Genomic DNA, 18,106 nt, shown 5'->3' with positions numbered 1-18,106 from the left:
AGTAATATACAAACCTAATCTAACCACTACGAGTGGCTCAGTGGTACTAATTGAGACGAATTTCAAGTATTTATTTCATATGGCTAGTTAGTTCGATTTCTAGTATTGATAAATCATACAATACAATGATAGTTAAAGAGACTAAAATGCATCTGTGAGTATTCACAACCCTAAAAAAAAGTTGATTTCCATGGCTCGACCCCAACTGTTTTCACTAAATGATAAGGTATGTGAGCTAAGCTACATAATAGACCAATTATAATAATTTAATTCAAATAGTCATCAACGATAATTGAATTTAAAATAGGGAAGTGTTATTAGCACTCCAAAAATCTCATCCTACACTCATCACAAATGTATTTTTCTTTCCAAATATAGAAAGTTGAGAGTGTAGAATGAGATTTTTGAAGTGCCAATAACAATTCTCTTAAATTCGATAACTTAAAATATGCTACGTGAAACAAGTCCTAACATTTCTATTAACTTAAAGGAACTTGGCCGTCTTTTTCTTAAAGATTTAGAAATATAGGCACTCAGGACTCGACAGCTCCCCTTAGCCGTTCAAGACCCCTCTCGAGTTCCTCAGGCAGTGCTCGATCCCGCCTCGATCAGTATGCTCAAGTCCCTCCCACTACATACATACTGCCCATTTGATATTTGGATCCGCTTCACCGTCTTCCGTATAAATACATATCGACTCAGCTCTATACCAATCCAACAAATTGTTAATTTGGAAGCAAATTAATCGAGAGAGAAAATCACAGGCTTCAATCATGGCAGCCGAAGACCTGCCGTCTTCAATCATGGCGGCGAAAGACCAGCAGAACCAGGTCCTGTCCATGCTGGATGCCGCCAAAAACTCATCTCTACCACCTAAAATCAGTTGTGATCTCCGGCATGGAATTCTTCTATTAGGTTAACATGCTTATGTAAGTGAAGGTCCTTGCATTTGTTGACACACGCAATATTCACGAACTCCTCGTACGGTTTGATTGCTAAGGATTAGTACAACATAGAAGACTCTTTGCGTTAGTTATTTACTTGTGTTTAAATCAATAGTCAGACATGTTTAAAGTACTATACGTACGATCAAGTTTTTAGGGCTTACTCGTTTCGTAGCGGCTTAATCGTTTGAGTGGTCTCTAAATTCAAAGTTTTATTGATTAAATTGCATTGTTATAATTATAACAATTACAGTTTTCCTTCTTGCTCGTAAGTGTAGAAAATTTGTCATTAAAGTAATTCTTATAGCTATGCGTTTTAGATCTCCCCAAGAGCTTCTTATAGTTTGAAGAAGTTTTATATAAAATATGGAAACATGTACAAGTAACCGGTTACAAACTTTTAAATCAAATATCGAACTAGAGGGACATTGAACTAACAATAAAGAGTACTAAACCGTGATTTATATACCGCTCAAAATGTCTCACTCGGTTTTCCAAGCATAGAGAAAATGGCAAAACCCTCCTATGTTTGATGAGCTCCCTTTGCCTTTTGGTGAGTTATATGGACTGTGCTGCAGGCTGCAACTGCTGCAGTTTCCATTTCTACTCGCATAATCGTAATTGATATTCGATGATTCCCAGTCTACCCTCCCTGCCTTAAAAATGAAAAACCCTTGGCTTGTGCCTAAGCTACTAAACAACCAATCATGCACATCCCAAAAAATTTCAACTGGCATATCATTCAGCATCACAGTTTTATTCCCTCTAAACCTCCAATTCAAGTTCATAATCCGAATTGCCACTGTCCCGTCTACGCTAATCCACATTTCAGGATCTTTGGGCCCGGACAACAATGTTTCAATCACAATGTCATGTTCTTTCCTCCCTTCCTCCAACATGGCTTTGGTGCAAAACAATCCTTTCCCGCACACATTCTCCTTCTTGTACATCAACCTAGCCTCTTCCGATGATGGTCTTGATCTGGTCCGCTTATAAGCATCTTCCATTAAGTCCCCCAGCAGTAAAACCACCTCTTGTTTGGACACCAAGGCAACATAGTAATTCGAGCATGGCTCTGGGATGCAGGAGAATTTTGCCTGTCGAAAATCCCAATACACATCTACCCGTCTTCCATCTACTTCAAACGATTTGAGACCTTTCTTGCCCCAAAACTGAGTAGAGTTTAAGTCAATCTTACAAGTACAGCACTGATTTTGTTGACAAGGCTTTTCCACTGTGATGCAGAGGGAATGGCTAGTTAGGTTTTTACACCATGTCACTGTGACATTGCAGCACAATTCAGCTATTTTCGCTTGATAGACATAAGTCACAGCGCTCTGCGGAGCTGGCTTATCTGTCTCCTTTTCCTTGCACACTTTCTCAGAAGATGGTGATTTTGGAATGGAAACGGGTGAGGCCTGAAGAATTTGATGAGACATTGTCACGAGGAAAAGAGATGCCTCATTATCTACTCCACCCGAATTTTGCAACACAATAAGCTCTCACTTTTTTTCAGAAGTTTGAGATCAACAAAAAAGACTCACATGCTATCTTGGATTACAGGGTCTATTGTAGCTGGTCAAAATTCTTGATACGATGGAACAAATGAAATATGAAGAACGAAGCCAAGATTTCAAATTCTGGAGACATCAAAATTGATATCGAGGACTAGAGGCTCGAAGAATAGGTTGAAATTTACCAAACGATGGTATCAATAGCGATGGGACTTCTCAGGGAGTTGAGATCTTAATAGCTGCTTTGAGGAAGAACATCATAGCTAGCTGAGGCTGTCAATGAGGTGTATGGATAGATTAACAGAATTATCTATTTTACTATAAATAGTGTCTCTTAACTTCCAGGCTGGTTCCATGGCTATCATTGGTACTAGAAGAATCGCCTTCTTTTTCTTCCTTACTAATTTTAGTATACACTAGTCATTGAGCCCGCGTGATGACGCGGGTAACAAAACTCTGTTAAACGTGTGAAATATATTAAAATCTGTTTACATCCATATCAAATCAAATGTTCATCCTTTTTTTTTTCTCTTTCTGTTTTAGTATTTAGTAAATTTAGATGACAAGTAGATATGCAATCTTTGTACATAAAAAGGAGAAAAAAGCACCTGTAAAACCTAAAAATAGCTTCCAGTAGAAGAAAAACTCGATCGAGAACTGCAACATTGTGTTTTTTTTATTTACAGAAAGAGTGATCTCAAAAAGTATATATAGGTAATTTATATAGTAAGACAAAGGTTTAAGGAAAATGCAATCTGGAACACCAACATACATAGCAACTATACAAAAGATGTTTTAAAAGAAAACTGAAAGCATTAAAATTCCTCAAGGTAATACTAAAAATTCCGTGTGGATCGGCTTCTTCTGATTTCAGGCATGGCCATGTTGCCGCCTTCCCTTTGATTTCGTGTTACGCCATTTAGAAGCTTGTTTTCGGACTTTCCAGCCAATAAAGGTTCTTCTGCTTGCACTAGTCCTCTGCATGTAAAAGAACACAGCATACACAGGTTCAGAATGAGAATCCGAAAAAAAAAAAAAAATTTATAACGAAAAGCCATTGGTTTATAGATCATACCTTGGTTCAAGATTTATATAGTTCCTTGGCAAGGGTTGCCGAAGCTTTTTCGCCATCAAGGAATTATGCTTGGGTGAAGCAATGAGGATATCTTCATTTTCTGGCTCAGAGAAGTCACTCTTCCGAGCCTCTTCAATCTTTTCACCAGCATCTGAGTTGGGAAACATTGTTGTCACTGCATCTGAATTTTGAACTCTAGCTGGTATCCGGTTCTGCTTGGCCTTAGCTGCCTTACTCTCATTCTTGATTTTTCTAATACCGCCTTGCCTTACATTAAGAGCTAGCTTAAACTGCTCGTCTTCAGGTTCTTGGTAAACTTTCTTGGAGTTGGCCTTCTGGAGGCTGTTTAATGCACCGAAAATGTCCTCGTGCTTAGTTGGTTCTCGCGAACTGGTGCATACCCTCGAGTTGTTCTCAGTTGATGGGAACACCGGCATAGTTGCAAGGGATTTATTGACAGGTACTCTAGCTGGAAATGGTACTTTCGCAATTGGTTGGTTTTCGGTTGTGTCAGCCTTATTCCTACTTTTGATGAAGGCCCCTCTATCAGTAGATATTGATCTCCTAACTGGAGGTGATGGTGTTCTGAGATGTCCAGGGATGACTAATCTGTCTTCAACTGGTAATGGCATCTTCGGTGCAATCTCCTTGTCAGCGAATGCAGAGGGAAACCTCAACCGCCTTTGCTTGCCCGTAGAGCAACTTCTTGCCTGAATGCCAACAAATTTGAGCACAAAAATGAGATGAACTTTTATCATCTGCTACCAAACCATTTCATTTGTATGCAATTAGAGAACCTCCCAAGTCTAATGCTAGCATCACTCCTCAAGAAAAATATAGTACCGAATTTCAACTATTTCATTTTTCATGACGGAATGTACCTCAGAAATCCTAGTCTCGTCCAAGGCTGGCTTTGAACCGTTTCCAGTACCATTTCTTGGAACACGGAAAGGTGAAACAGCTCTTGACTTTTGGGAATCTGTGGCGTTTCGTGTGTTGCCTTTAATTTGCTCTAGCTCAGCTTCCTTTCTCTCCAATGCCAGTTTAAGATTTGATATCTACACAGATACTTATTTACTTTTAAGCAAGCACTATAACATAAATCAGTGAAAATTTGAAGTAGAACTGCAGAAATGAGAGATAAACCTCGTCTTTAAGTTCGCGGATTTCACCCGTTTCTTTATGAGATTGAGCTGCCCCAAGCTCGATGGATGCAACCCTCTCAGCAAACTTGAGGGTACTGATCGTCTCCCCGAGGGCATTAAGTTCAGGATTTATATGCACAAACATCATGGTTTTTGCGTGACCACCTAAACATGGACAAAATTAAGATCATCGACATTTCAGATCGAATTAAAATGCTAAGCATTTGGAAAAGTGGATTCGATCAACAAGACTTAATATGTTTTTAAGGTTACCTAAAGAGTCTTGCAAGACTTGAGTAAGTTTGCTATTTCTGTAAGGAACATGTGTACTCTTTTGTGCAAGAGCAGATATGACATCTCCAAGTGCAGAAAGCGATCGATTTATGTGTTGGGCTTCCTTTAGCCTCTCGCCAACAGCCTCAGATTTATCAACTCTCTCACTCCCGGCCAAATCCACAAGATGAAGGCAGCCCCTTAGAATTGATCCAGTAGCCAACTCCTTTCCAAGTGCATGAATTGTTAAAACACTGCAGAAGAAATAGCCAATCCAAAATTCACTTGTTAGAACATCCAAAAAACAAAATGATGCTTAAACTTCACAAAATAAAATATAAATGATCCACCTATGAGACCGGCTGCTGCGCTCATTTAGAGCTGTAGCGCCAACAGCGCGATTCTTTTGGCCGATTTTCATCAACTCAAGAACATCTTGAGTACATGTCACTGGAACCAAACTTGCATCAGGTACATTGAGGCCGTTCAGTTGAGAATTGTTTCGTATATCTAATGTACCATATAAGTTAAGGAAACAATGTGACAAACATTGTTTATAGACTTGTGAATTCATAAGACATAAATTTGGACTCAAATTGGAGAAAAAATAAATGAAGGGCAAGGATATCTTCTGTTAGAGCCATCGCTGACTAAAAGGTCTCTCACTTGTTCGTTGTATATTTCGATCATCTGAACTGCAACTTCATATCTTACTATGTCTTGCCTCGCCTTCGATATTTGAAATAAGTCACGAAGGGCTCTATAGTTTACACCCCATGTCTCTTCTGTTGTTAAATCAGGGCCACTCTGCATAAGATAAGCAAGAAGTGCATGTTGTGTGTATTAGTAGTTTTTCAATACAATCTAATATCTACATATACGAATTCTCACATCTATTTGCAAAACTAGAGTAAATTGGCATTACCATTGTGTATGTCTTCCCCGAACCAGTCTGACCATACGCGAAGATGCATGCATTATAACCGTCTAAAACTGACCTGATCAGTGGTTGAGTGTCACCATATATTTGCTCTGCACAGAACAATGAAGAGAGATCACAAATAATTTCTTACGCAAAAATGTTAAGGTGTAAAAACTGTAAAAGGAAGGTTTCATTCTCGTTCATGGCTAATCGTAGTGTAGTAGCACATCTTCGTTTTATTTCAATAAACTGTTACTCAAATTTCGAATTCAATTTCTGATAGCGGTTTGAAAAACTTTGCTATGATAGAATACCTTGTGTGACATTTGTTCTGAAGACTTTGTTAAATGTAAAAACCCTTCTTGCATCTTTGCCCTGTTTAAGGGGATTGACAATCATGATGGTTCCATTCTCTCCAATATAATCCACAGTGGACTGGCCGTTCAATTGCCCCGGTAAAAAGGGTCTGATTCTGCAATATACTCTAATTGATCCTGCAAGAAATAAAATCTTCTAAATAAGCTCCATATCCTAACATGCTAGATAATACATTAAGCTGGGATGAAATAAACACCTTTGAGGTCTTGCACTTGATTGTAAAGAACTCGGTTCTCTTCGATAACTTGTTGATAGGAAGAGGATGCCACTTCAAGGCCTTTGATGTGATGTGCTGAGACCGAAAAAAATGAAAGTATGAGGTTAATGAATCCATTTTTGTAGTTGACAGAAATATTCTCGAGGCAGATCAAATCTTTAGAATATTACCAAGCCTTCTAAGTTCTTCCTCCCAGTTTGAATGAACTTGTTTGACTTTGTATTTCGTCACTTGGAAAGATGATTTGAGCTCCTAAAGATATCCAAGACGGACAAAAGCAAACGGTTGAGTAAGAAGAAAATCTATGTTTTGCATTCTGCCGAAAAGGAAGAGGGAAGAAAACCTATATGCTTGATCTATTAATGCACCTGCGAAATTTTCATAATTCTTGCAGGAAACGGAAGATCGGATACTCACCTCAAGCTGTTTCTGTTGAGTCCTAATTAGTTCTTCATGGACAGACGAATGGCTACTGTCACACTGAACATCCTCTCTACCTTTCCCACCACAAATACAGAAGTTGGATAGATCATTTGAGACCGAACCATTTCTTTGACCTAGATATTGTGTAATAGCTTCTACGAATTCCGATTTAGATAGACCACCCAAGTCTCCTCTCAGTAGTTTCTTTAGAAAAAGGCCAAGCTGCAGAAAATTTGTAAATTAGGGATGTAAGATTATTTCCACGCGCTGACTAATGGCATCCTGCTTAAGTCGAAAAACTGATCCAGTAGAAGTACTTCTACACAATGCTAGTAATAGAAACACCGTGGGACGGAGACTTCTAACATACCTGAGTGCCTTGTGAAACAAGCAGCGCTGAGAAATCCTTGACCACCTTACTCAGTAAAGTATCGATTACCTATACATTTTTAGTCACTAAACTGAATCAGAACCCTTAAGACAATAGAATTGATTCGGCAAGTATAGTTATGAAAATAGAATCATATTTATATTAAGGATCTTACCTACCGTTGCATTCAAGGGCAAGTCTTCGACCATATTAGTCTCTCGAAGGTAAGCTTGTATAAGTCCAAGTCCAAAGCGATCGAAAAGGAAAGCAAGAGCATTGGCAGTTCTGGATTCTTCGGTTGAGACCTCACTAGAAAGATGAAGAAACTCCAATAGTTGTTCAAACTGTGATGACTCCGACTCGTCTATTGACTCATCAGCACTTTCACTACCTAAGCAGGATAGTGGCCCTTTTGGGAAGGATGTGATCCTCACAGTCCCTCCATATCTCCAAACTCCAATTCCACCGGCTTGCTTCCATTCGTAAAATCCTTTGAGACAAAGAATGCAGTCTACAACTTTACTCGACGAGCCTCCCTGCAAATCCAAATCCCTCAGAATGCAGTAACAAGATGCATGTTTTATTCCAAAATGCTACGTAACTATGATAGCATCCAACCGTTTTCCACTTTATCAAAAAGGAAACCAAACCTTTTCGAGATCAGACGCTTCGAATGTCAAGAGCTTCATGTCCTTAACAGCCTCAAGGAAATTCCTCATGTTCTCAAAATACTGAATTGCAGACTGTGCTGCCCCCTCCGTTGACTGAACCGCAATGATGGGATTTTCCACCACCTATAATTTGAAATCCAGCAAAGAATGTTACCCAATTAGAAACGCGAAAACTCAAACCAAACCCGCCACAAGTTTTTGAAAATAATCACGGCTTTGAATTATGATGACCATAGATGTAGCACATTTCCTTGTAAAGAAACTAACTGGTAAGTCATGCATATAACATAACACCTCATTTGCACCGATTTCTCTACCCGCTAACAACTAACTATTTAACCCACTAATGCTATTACCCTACTAAAAAGAAGTGAATAGAATATTTGTAATTATCACCTTAAGAACAGCACCAGGATTGACTTTGTTGAGGACGTTGCAGAGAATGAGGCCATTGCGGAGAGCAAGGCGGAACTCTTCTTCAGAGGGCTCTTTGGAAAGTGTTCCGGAAGCGCCATAGTCCATCTTCCTCAGCCATTCTGCTGCTTGGTATCTCCTTGAAGCTAAAATACACAAACACAATTAATCACCATTATTAGAATTTAAACCACAAATACACAATAACATTTCAAATTTAGGTTAGGAAATTTTTTTTTTCACTAGGTTATAAGACTCTGAAGAATCAAATTTTATCTAAGTGAAATTTGGCTTTTATTTATTTTCTTTGGAATTATTTTTGGTAATTTGTAAGTTTCTAAACAAATTGCATGTGTAGTCAACTGGTGCATGGACACAGTGGTATCCCTTTGTATCTCCGTGTCATGCCGTAACTCCATGTCGTGTCGTATTCATTGTTGTCATACAACAATTTTTTTCGTTAATTTGACGTATCCTTGCGTCGTGTCGTATTCATGTGTCCATGTCCATACATCATAGGTAGTCAGTAGAATTTTTTCGATCGTACCCATCACCCTCTTCCAACACACTCAAAAATTTCTCAACTAGGTCTATGTAGTCTACTATATTCTAACGTAGATTAATAGCAGTACATTACGGTATATCGTCACACTAAGAAATTTCTAGCAACTTTCCAACTTCGTTAAAGCCACCTCCAATTCACCTCAAACCAAATTTTTTGTCCAAGATTCATTGCCCATTGTTCTTTTCTTGGTGCTAACTGCTAAGGAGGGTCTATGAGCATTTTAAGCTATGGCGATATTCCCCGGTCTTTTTTTTTCAATTCTGAATTTCAGATTTTTAACAAGTTGACATTATAGCTATCACTAGTTGCAGTTGCACTGTTATTTCCCCCCAACCCCACCAAAAATAGTGATGCTTGCAGAGATGGCCTTAATCGTCACTATCAAAGAGTATTTTGTAAATTAATTTATGCTAAACTAAATCCTTCTTTCGGCAGATTATTATGTATATCATGCAAAGATGGGTAATTTGAACCCACCCAATATTTGGGAAGGTCCAAATCATTCATCAGAATCCATATGCGATCGATATGTGAAATCATTACCAACAAAATACTTTATATTTACTCTTTCTTTTACTTTTCATAGTTTATCACATACTTTATATTTGTTCCCAGAGATTACAAATTTAAAAAAAAAAAAAAAAAAAATATATATATATATATCTCTCTCTCTCTCTCTCTCTCTCTCTCTATATATATATATATGTGTGTGTGTGTGTGTATAAAACATGTATCACATGTAAAACTGACATTCTATGCACCGATCAATCAAAGATCCAACGATTCAAACCTTGTAACATATTTTTATAAACTTCTTATTTTCCTATCTAATCTAGCTACCTTCCCATGAGTCAAGTATCAAACATTCCAAACCTCTCCACCCAAAATACAGATGAATTGAGACAAATTATTTATTTATTTAAATTAAAGAGCTAAGACAAATTTAAAATTAGAAAAATAAGAAGTTTATAAGAAAATAATAATAATAATAATAATAAATAATAAATATTTAGAACTAAAGCTTTGGAAGAAAAGTCTCCTATTTTTTTGGCTAAAATGTAAGTAAAGAACAATACCTGCTTCTTCAGCTTTCCTTTGAGCCAATTCATAGTCATTGATGAACTCCTCAGTGTTTGCAAATGGAGGAGCTTCATTGTTGGAGACTAAACCCTTCAGCCCTCTCATGTTCTTGCTAGGTGATGTGAAGATTATTGAATTAAAATTGCTTTCTTGTGGCATTTTTGAGAGTTCTCCAAGAAATTATATACTACTTATTCTTTATTCTGCAACCACTGCACAATTCAATAAAATAACAAAAATAAACATAGTTAGAACTGGACAAAAATCTCATTCAGCTACACTGTCTGCACAGCAATTTTTAAAGTTTAAACACTACTCTGCTGAATTTGATATTTAAAACCTTTTTTGTTAATAGACATTTGGGTAGGAGATTCAAACACAGAACCTTGATTGCAGTCTAAGCGCTCTTAACCATTTCAACTAAAAGCACATTGTGTGATTAAGAGAAGGAGAGTGCAAAACTCACTTTCCTTGAAAAAACGTACATTCTTGCAAACAACAGTTTGATGGCATATATAGTTAAGTGAAAAGATTGTAACGCATACAGAAAAATGAGATTTAGAAATTACATTGATCATGATCTGAGTGAGTGCAGTGTGTTTGTGAGGCTCTTACCTTTAAAGGGTCTTGAGCATCTGGAAGTTAAACCAACCCAAGAAATTAAAATGGTATTTAGTGAGTTGGATCAGTAGTTGAAGTTGAGCTCAGCTTTGCATTGAACTTTTCAGATCTGATCTGAGCCAGACATGGAAGGTGAAAGCAAGCTTCTCGTGTGCATTGTGAAATGAGTATTCAAAATTGAGTAGTGGCTCATTGAATGCTTTCCTATGTGAGAGGAGAGAGTGAGAGTCCAGTTAAGTGAAACATTAAAAGACTCTGCAAATTGAAACGTTGTTGTCTCTGGGGTTAGCTTAGCAAAAATACAAAAACAGGTCAAAGTTTGAGGGTGAGTTTGACTTGGATCTTGTCCCTCCACGTGGCTGGGGTGAACCCAAATCAGATTATGGGAAAGCGTAGTCCCATGCGCTAGTATCTGTTAGTGTGGTATTTAGAGTTAAATGTCACAAGTTTGTTGTTATGAAAAGTAATGCTTGATAGATCAAATTAAATTACTTTTTTGTGAACGACAATGTTAGTACTTAACTAGAGGAGAGATTTTTCAATGCCCTAAACACGGAGCAATTCATCCTATATTATTATATAAGTGGAGAGAATTTTTTTCAAGTATCCCTTCACTTGTATAATGATATATAACGTATGTGTCCGTCTTCCAAACACACTGAAAATTCTTATCAACAAGAGTTATCACGTTATGTGGTTTAACCCAAATCCTCTTAATTATAGTATTAAAAAAAAAAAGGCGGGACCATATGCCACAATAAAACTACTTTTATAAAAGCATTGTTTCTTGGTCGACTTTGGACGAGTACCATAATGTTGCATCTATGCATGGTTTGGCCTCTCTATTATCCTTCATGGTGTTGGCTAAATACATGACCGTTTTTCGTTTTGAATATGATACGGTCGGTCGCTAGTGGTAATAGCGATGCCATTTATATTTATCTTGATCACTCAGCTTGTTGGTTAATTGATTAATCTTGATCTTGCCTCTAATCTGGCCGACTTATCAATTTTAGCGTGACTCTCATGGTTTTGACTATGAAACAACCATAATTCGAGTCCTCAATGCCACATAGAGAGTATCCATTCGAAGAGAACCTTGATCTTGTTAATTAAGTAGTTTTACGAGTTATGTTGTCAAGTTTCCGATTTAGCTAGGATCATTGATCAAGTTTTTATTCGAACATTGGGTCCATATCAACAATTTGACAATACAATATGCTAAACTAATTAAGAATAATGTTTTTCAGTGAGCCCCATTATCTTCTAATTAATCGCCGATAATTGTTCTAAAAGTTTTGAGCTGCAGGACCTGCCAAAGATGCCCGTTACTTCTTTTCACCAGCATCCGAGTGTTTGGTGAGAAAGTAAAGTATGGTTTGGTGAACAATCCCAGCAGATTGATCTGATTTAAATCAGAATAGATCAATAATTATTTATTTAATTGTTACTATACTTCTACTCATTTATTCACTTAGATTTAATTATTTTGGTGTATGAGTTTAATAAGAAAGAGAGCGAACCTAGGCGCAATGGAAATGTTGCTTCTTTGTGACCGAAAGGTCCCAATTTTGAGTCATGGAAACAGTCTCTTTGCAAAGCAAGAGTAAGACTGTGTACGTTAGATGTCCCTTCCAGACTCTCGCAAAGCCCCGTCCGGGGGGGGGGGGGAATCTTATTGACTTGGGGTTGCCCTATGAGTTTAATAAGAAAAAAAAAGACGACATGCAATTTGATCTTCACACTCAAAACTCACCCTCAGTAAATGCCCTCCCTAACAACTAACTATTTAACTCATTAAGGTTATTCCTCTACTCAAAACTCATAAAGCATCTTAACTGAATGACACATTTTCCCCCATTGATGTAGTTGGCGTCAATCAGGAAAAGCAAGTATCAGCTTTCAATAAATCTCCTCAGCTGGTGGTGGCTGGGTCACGTTCTTGATGGAATAAAGGCAAAAATAAATGAAAGTATACGTTAGGGTTTCATTTTTTGAACTGAAGAAGAGGCAAAGTCCAATATATTAGGTCCACTTTCGAACGTTGGATCCCCCACTTTCAAATGATTGCAGAGGGAAAGCATTTCAAACTTTTTTTACATTTTGTACCCCATTTAATCGACCATTTAATTGAGTGGAAGGGTTTTCTTCAACAAATTATTATGGTCTTAGATAATTACTTTACTTTACTAATTAACTTTTGTTTTAATTGGTTAAAGTTATGTGGGAGAATGCTTCTCTTATAAGCATGTACTGTGGTCGGTTGCCATTTACCATGTCTCCCTTCTTTCCCTGTTACACATTGCATTTGATGTAAAACTCTTCTAATAGTTCTCTGAGATTCATGGACGTACAACTCAATGCTCATGCATAGCTTGATTAGGACAGATTATTCTCCTATTGATGAAAACTTTGAGTAAAATTTGTGCTTACAAAATCGGCTTGCAATTAATTAAGAAAAGCACGCGGTAATCAATAACACTTTTAATAATATCGAAGCTGTCCAGAAACTTGTGAAGATATAATTAGTTGCTCACTATTTTTAAGCGGTGATAATGCTTAAGAACATACTTATTATTAGTGGATAAGTTTAAATTTTGATATTTATGTCTATCAACTATGCAGATCTCTAAATTTAAACTCAACAAACGGTTATATATGGAATGATGAACATCATCTCATTTGAGGGTGGTGAGCAAAAATATTGTCGTTGGTTGTGGTTTTTCGCAATGAGTTTTCTCCAACAAGGTTTTCACCAAGTCTCCTATTAAACCCCAACTAGTAACTCTTTTTCAATCAATTCAGTGAGTTTGATGTTTCTAAAAACAAAACAAAAAAATATCGAGATCTTGCTTTCTCCATATTTTCAGAAACTAATGTTCAACTCACTCTATTAATATATAAGCATGTATGACAAAAGCTTACTTGCACAGGTTGGTAAAACTCTATTCGTTTACAACAATCCAATGTGTGCAAGTCTCTCTTATTTACATGGCTATTAGTCGCTTCCTCCTAATGGTAGCTAGTTCATCAATAATAGTAACTCGTAGATTTCAACTTGCCCTTACAAAAATATAAAAGGGCAGAGCGGCCCGAGAGTTCTCATGCTAATCTAATATGTTTATACTTTTTCAACGTTTGACATTGAGATGTATGGCATCACCCTTATGCCTAAGTAGTTTTTTTTTTTCTTTTTTTTTTAATTAATTAATTAATTAATTTTTATTTGTGATCAACTTATGCCTAAGCTATAAAGAAAGGGAAATAGGCTGACACCAAGAAATGAGCACTCATTCCATGGACTATGTTACCTAGCATGAGATAAAATGTTTGGGTCACCCGTCATTATCTCATTCAAACATGCTACTCTTTTATGCGCGTGGTAGGAAGCTCAACGAGTTTCAACAACACTAGGGAAATAAACGCAAAATAAAGAGCCCGTATAATAACTATTTTGTTATTAATTTTTTGTGGGTTGAAACAAAGTATACAGGAAAAATAGGACTATGAAAGAAACATGAAAAAGAACGTGAATGGAATGATACGCCAAATGAAAACTAAAAACAATTTTAAGCTTTTTTCACTTTCAAGTTTTAATTTTCGTATAATTTCCTTTATTTCTCTATCCTCTCTTCATCAATTTTTTTTTTTTTTTTTTTTTTTTGTCAAACGATAGATTTGTTAGATTAGGAAGCCAACGGGTTTTAAACCCACACCGTGATATGAGGGCAATACTTATCTCCACCACTGTGGTAGAGGGTCACTTGCTTCATCATTCTTTATTTTCTCTTTTCCTTCATATGCTTTCTTCACTTCCGAAATACAAGAGTGAAAACTAAAATTTACAAACGAACAGATTATCAAATTGGCCCAAAAGATCTGGAAAAAAAACACACAAAATAAGAGAACTTCTTTCCTTAAAAACTTATAATTAAGTAACTGCACGCCTGGTGGTGTTGTTGAAGAGAACAGGACTTATAATTAAGTAACTGCACGCCTGGTGGTGTTGTTGAAGAGAACAGTTTCCGTGAAGTCAAAAAGCACTAAAGTTCCTATAACATGCTAAATCAAAACCATAAGTTTCCATTGTCCATTTCCTTTCTCTTTCTTTACATCACATCAACTTCTTTTTATTTTGGAGGTGACGAAAGTGTTCCTTCCTTTTGGGGGCTGTATGCATATGCGTGATCAAATGTGGACTCGATTAGTTTCAGCCAAATCTATGGGCTGAATCGTTTCTCAAGTGAGGTGAAAGTGTTGCACCCTAGAAGTTCATACTCGGGAGTTATATCAATGGAAGGATTTCGACTATAAGCCCTTTTAGCAGCAGTTACACATACTTGCCACCAGATCAATTTGGGTCCTTGCTCTGATATAGCCCAAATCAAAAGCAATGGATATATACACTTTCCTCAATGTATTTTTGTATGAGAAAATGATTTTGATAACTCCCGTTACTATTTATATATGCATGATATAAGAGCATCTCTACAGGAGGTATTAATTTTTCTTTAGAAGTGTTATTTGTTAACTCGTTTGACATTTTTATGCTACTTTGAAAATTTCTCCAACCCACTCTTCAACTAACTTTTCAAATTTTATCTTTCACTTTAAAAATATTAACATCTTAACTTTATCTTAATCTTATCTTGTGGGCTCAACTTTCACTAGTATTATGGGGAAGGAGTTGACTCTAGAAGTACTACTAATTGAGTTTAGGAACTAAACAATATCACTTTTTTATAGAACATTTGGCAAAGTTTATTTTATTTTCAAACTCTTTACCAAACAATATTTTTGAATAAAATATATTACGGGACCAATTTGCTTACTTGAAAAAGTAGCAACTGACCTATCAACGAAAACACTTACATGAATTTTCAAGACCTCACGGTGTGGTCAAGATGAAAGCATATAGATTTTATGACGATTTATGCACTATTTTGTAAAACCGCTTAATAACCATGATAGTTAGCCCACATTTCTAAGAGAGAAATAGACAAATTTTTTATTTTGAGAATTATTTTCCATCACGATTAAGAATAACTTTATAAGACATTTGAAAATGTTTTCACCATTTATCGAACCACAAATGTATTTTTAATATAATATTAAATCTAAAACTGAAAAAATAAATGAGCAAAAATTAGTAGTAGGGCCTAAAACATTGCCAAAACAGAACTCCATTTACAAGAATATCAATAAAAAAAATATTATATGAATTTTCAAAACCTCACAGTGGAGTGAAGGTGAAAGCATATAGATTTTGTACTATTTTGCAAAATCGTCTAAAAACCATGCCACGTTTTATGAGATTTTATTTTTTATTTTTTATTTTTTTTGCAAATTAATTTTCGTCATGATTAAGAATAACTTTATAAGGTATTTATAAGCATGTTACTGTTTATTGAATTACAAATATATTTTCAATAAAATAATTACGCCAAAAACTGAAAAATAAATAGAAAAACAATGTAGCGGGGCCGAAACATTGCCGAAACGTATGCGTCAATATAAATAAGGTAGGGGATCATGCATGCTTCAGTGCATTAAAAAACTTGGACATGCAATGACCAACAGAAACTCGAGTGGATAATTTTGAATTCCTCAGTTCAATTTCTTTGTGGTAAGTGGCCTGCAAAATTGTTAAGTAGAATCCTGATAAACAAAACTCTAAACGCTCACATGAATCCTGAATGTTCAATTAAAAAACATTACTTGAGAAAATACGAAGTTCATTCCTGAAGATGTCGATCGAACCTTCTCAGTCAATTTTTTCTTTAACCCGCAAAACCCCGCAATATTGAAAACTACAGAATCTAAGCAAAAGCATATAATGACATGCTACAACATTGAACTTTGTTAGAAAAAATCAAACAAATTAAAACATTGACATTGGTTTTGGCAACAAAAATTGAGAAAACTCTTCCGATTTGAGGAGAAATTTTTAGTTGTAACGGGAACACAAGTGATACACCATTTGTTTTAATAGGAATGGTGAGAAATTTTGTTTTTTAAGTTATTAACTTTTTAGCACACATATCCCACCAATTTTTGTAGAGAAGCTTTGGAGAACTAAAACTGGGAGTTTCTCTATGAAGATTTCCTCAAATAACATATCATTCTCTTTTCTATATTTGGTTTAAAAATTAAAAAATGCAAATATCTATGTGTCCGCAAAAAATCATCATTTCGCTTAACATGTTTTTGTTTAGAGTATAAATGCTTAAAAAATCTTGGGCCTCAATCTCCACTGTTACCAATTAGTTTTACGTTTGATGCTTAACCAAAAGAAGAAAAAAAAGAGAAGTATATATCAACGTAAGAGGAAACTCTAACTGAAAGATCCATGAAATAATTAATTTTATTTAAGGGACACCATTTTATGACCTACTCGCCGTACCATATTTGAATAATGTGTGAAGCAACGCATATATCTACTTATTAGGTTTGTTTCAAGGATCATTTTTGCATGAAAATCAATCTAGCTAATTCACCAAACGACATTTGTGTTATGATGATAGCGCAGTCAGTATACTGAACCAATATTTCCAATAATATTTCTCTTGAACAACATTAATAATAAGGATGATGAAGGTAATGTTGATTGTTTACCATGTTATTTTGCTACCTGTTCATAATGAGTGGACTGCCTTATTAACTCAAGTAGCTTACATCATGCTTAAAGTGATCTCACAACACCATATAGTTGTAAATAGATTTCAAACATCATGTCTCATTTGGACCTAGACTCCATCACCAATCAATCACTTTAATGCCTTATTTAATTGAAAGTCTACGCTAACAGACTCGACTTCATTGTTTATCATGTTATGACGATGATTTAGTCATCAAGATTAATGGTAATTATTTCAGCTGTTGAACCAACCGTTTGAGTTATGATGGTGTGCATGTTCTATTGTAAAAATAAACCTCTATTGACATATTATCCAATTTGCAATTTGATCAAATAATTAGGGGTTACATTTTGTGTACTTATTGCATGTCACCAATCAAACAATCAACTGAACAACTTTCAATACACTTTTTAATAATGAGATTAATGATATACAATACATGCTTTGAAATTATAGAAACAAAGCAATGAAGAGAAAATTGTCTCATAAAATTTGACCCAATCGAAATACATGTAGGGAATCCTTAAGCTTGAGTGAACCCTAACTTGGTGCGCACCGTAAAAAGGTATGGTGAGATACACGCAAGAGCTTCTTTGACCCAATAGACAAGAAATTTTTAGTTGTGACCGGAATACTGATGGTACACCATGTGTTTTTATGCAAGTGATGAAAATTTTTAATTTTTTAGTTATTAAACTTTTAACACACATAACCTATTATTTATATAGGAACACGTGGTGTACCATCTCGTGTGACGGTCGTACTGAAAAGTCTCATTAGAAAGAAGTGGGTCCCGCTTCAGATTCGGTGCCATGATGGACCATTCAGGTCAGGACAGCTCAATCTCGAGTTCAGA

General features: G+C 36.0%; 2 protein-coding genes across 2 annotated transcripts; both read right to left on the bottom strand.

The window, feature by feature from the left end:
• Positions 1–1,426: 1,426 nt before the first annotated feature.
• Positions 1,427–2,383, bottom strand: LOC137715614 (uncharacterized). Its single transcript, XM_068454958.2, has one exon. It carries the CDS (start codon positions 2,381–2,383, stop codon positions 1,427–1,429), a length of 957 nt encoding a protein of 318 aa, XP_068311059.2.
• A 727-nt stretch (positions 2,384–3,110) lies between these two features.
• LOC137715801 (kinesin-like protein KIN-14F) lies at positions 3,111–10,884 on the bottom strand. The gene is made up of 18 exons (XM_088691698.1): positions 10,607–10,884; positions 9,988–10,203; positions 8,329–8,492; positions 7,912–8,055; positions 7,441–7,797; positions 7,262–7,330; positions 6,886–7,113; positions 6,639–6,720; positions 6,448–6,543; positions 6,188–6,367; positions 5,877–5,983; positions 5,580–5,758; positions 5,302–5,466; positions 4,952–5,205; positions 4,680–4,843; positions 4,415–4,591; positions 3,534–4,243; positions 3,111–3,436 (listed from the first exon to the last, which is right to left on the bottom strand). The coding sequence occupies exons 2-18, from the start codon at positions 10,148–10,150 to the stop codon at positions 3,295–3,297; spliced, it is 3,381 nt and encodes a 1,126-aa protein (XP_088547824.1). The 5' UTR covers positions 10,151–10,203; positions 10,607–10,884; the 3' UTR covers positions 3,111–3,294.
• Between the last annotated feature and the right edge of the window lie 7,222 nt (positions 10,885–18,106).

The sequence above is a fragment of the Pyrus communis genome, chromosome 3, assembly GCF_041283825.1.
Source record: "Pyrus communis isolate YQ-2024b chromosome 3, ASM4128382v1, whole genome shotgun sequence".
NCBI lineage: Eukaryota > Viridiplantae > Streptophyta > Magnoliopsida > Rosales > Rosaceae > Pyrus > Pyrus communis.
Note: the sequence above shows the minus strand (reverse complement) of the source record. Positions and strands in the feature narration are given on the sequence as shown.

Bases quoted from the DNA above. Each gene is read 5' to 3' on its own strand.
- LOC137715614 (XM_068454958.2), bottom strand. From the start codon at position 2,383: ATGTCTCATCAAATTCTTCAGGCCTCACCCGTTTCCATTCCAAAATCA.
- LOC137715801 (XM_088691698.1), bottom strand. From the start codon at position 10,150: ATGCCACAAGAAAGCAATTTTAATTCAATAATCTTCACATCACCTAGC. The intron at 5,759-5,876 runs GTAATGCCAATT...TATCTTATGCAG, and splicing joins CGGGGAAGACATACACAATG to AGTGGCCCTGATTTAACAAC. The intron at 3,437-3,533 runs GTATGATCTATA...TTTTACATGCAG, and splicing joins TATATAAATCTTGAACCAAG to AGGACTAGTGCAAGCAGAAG.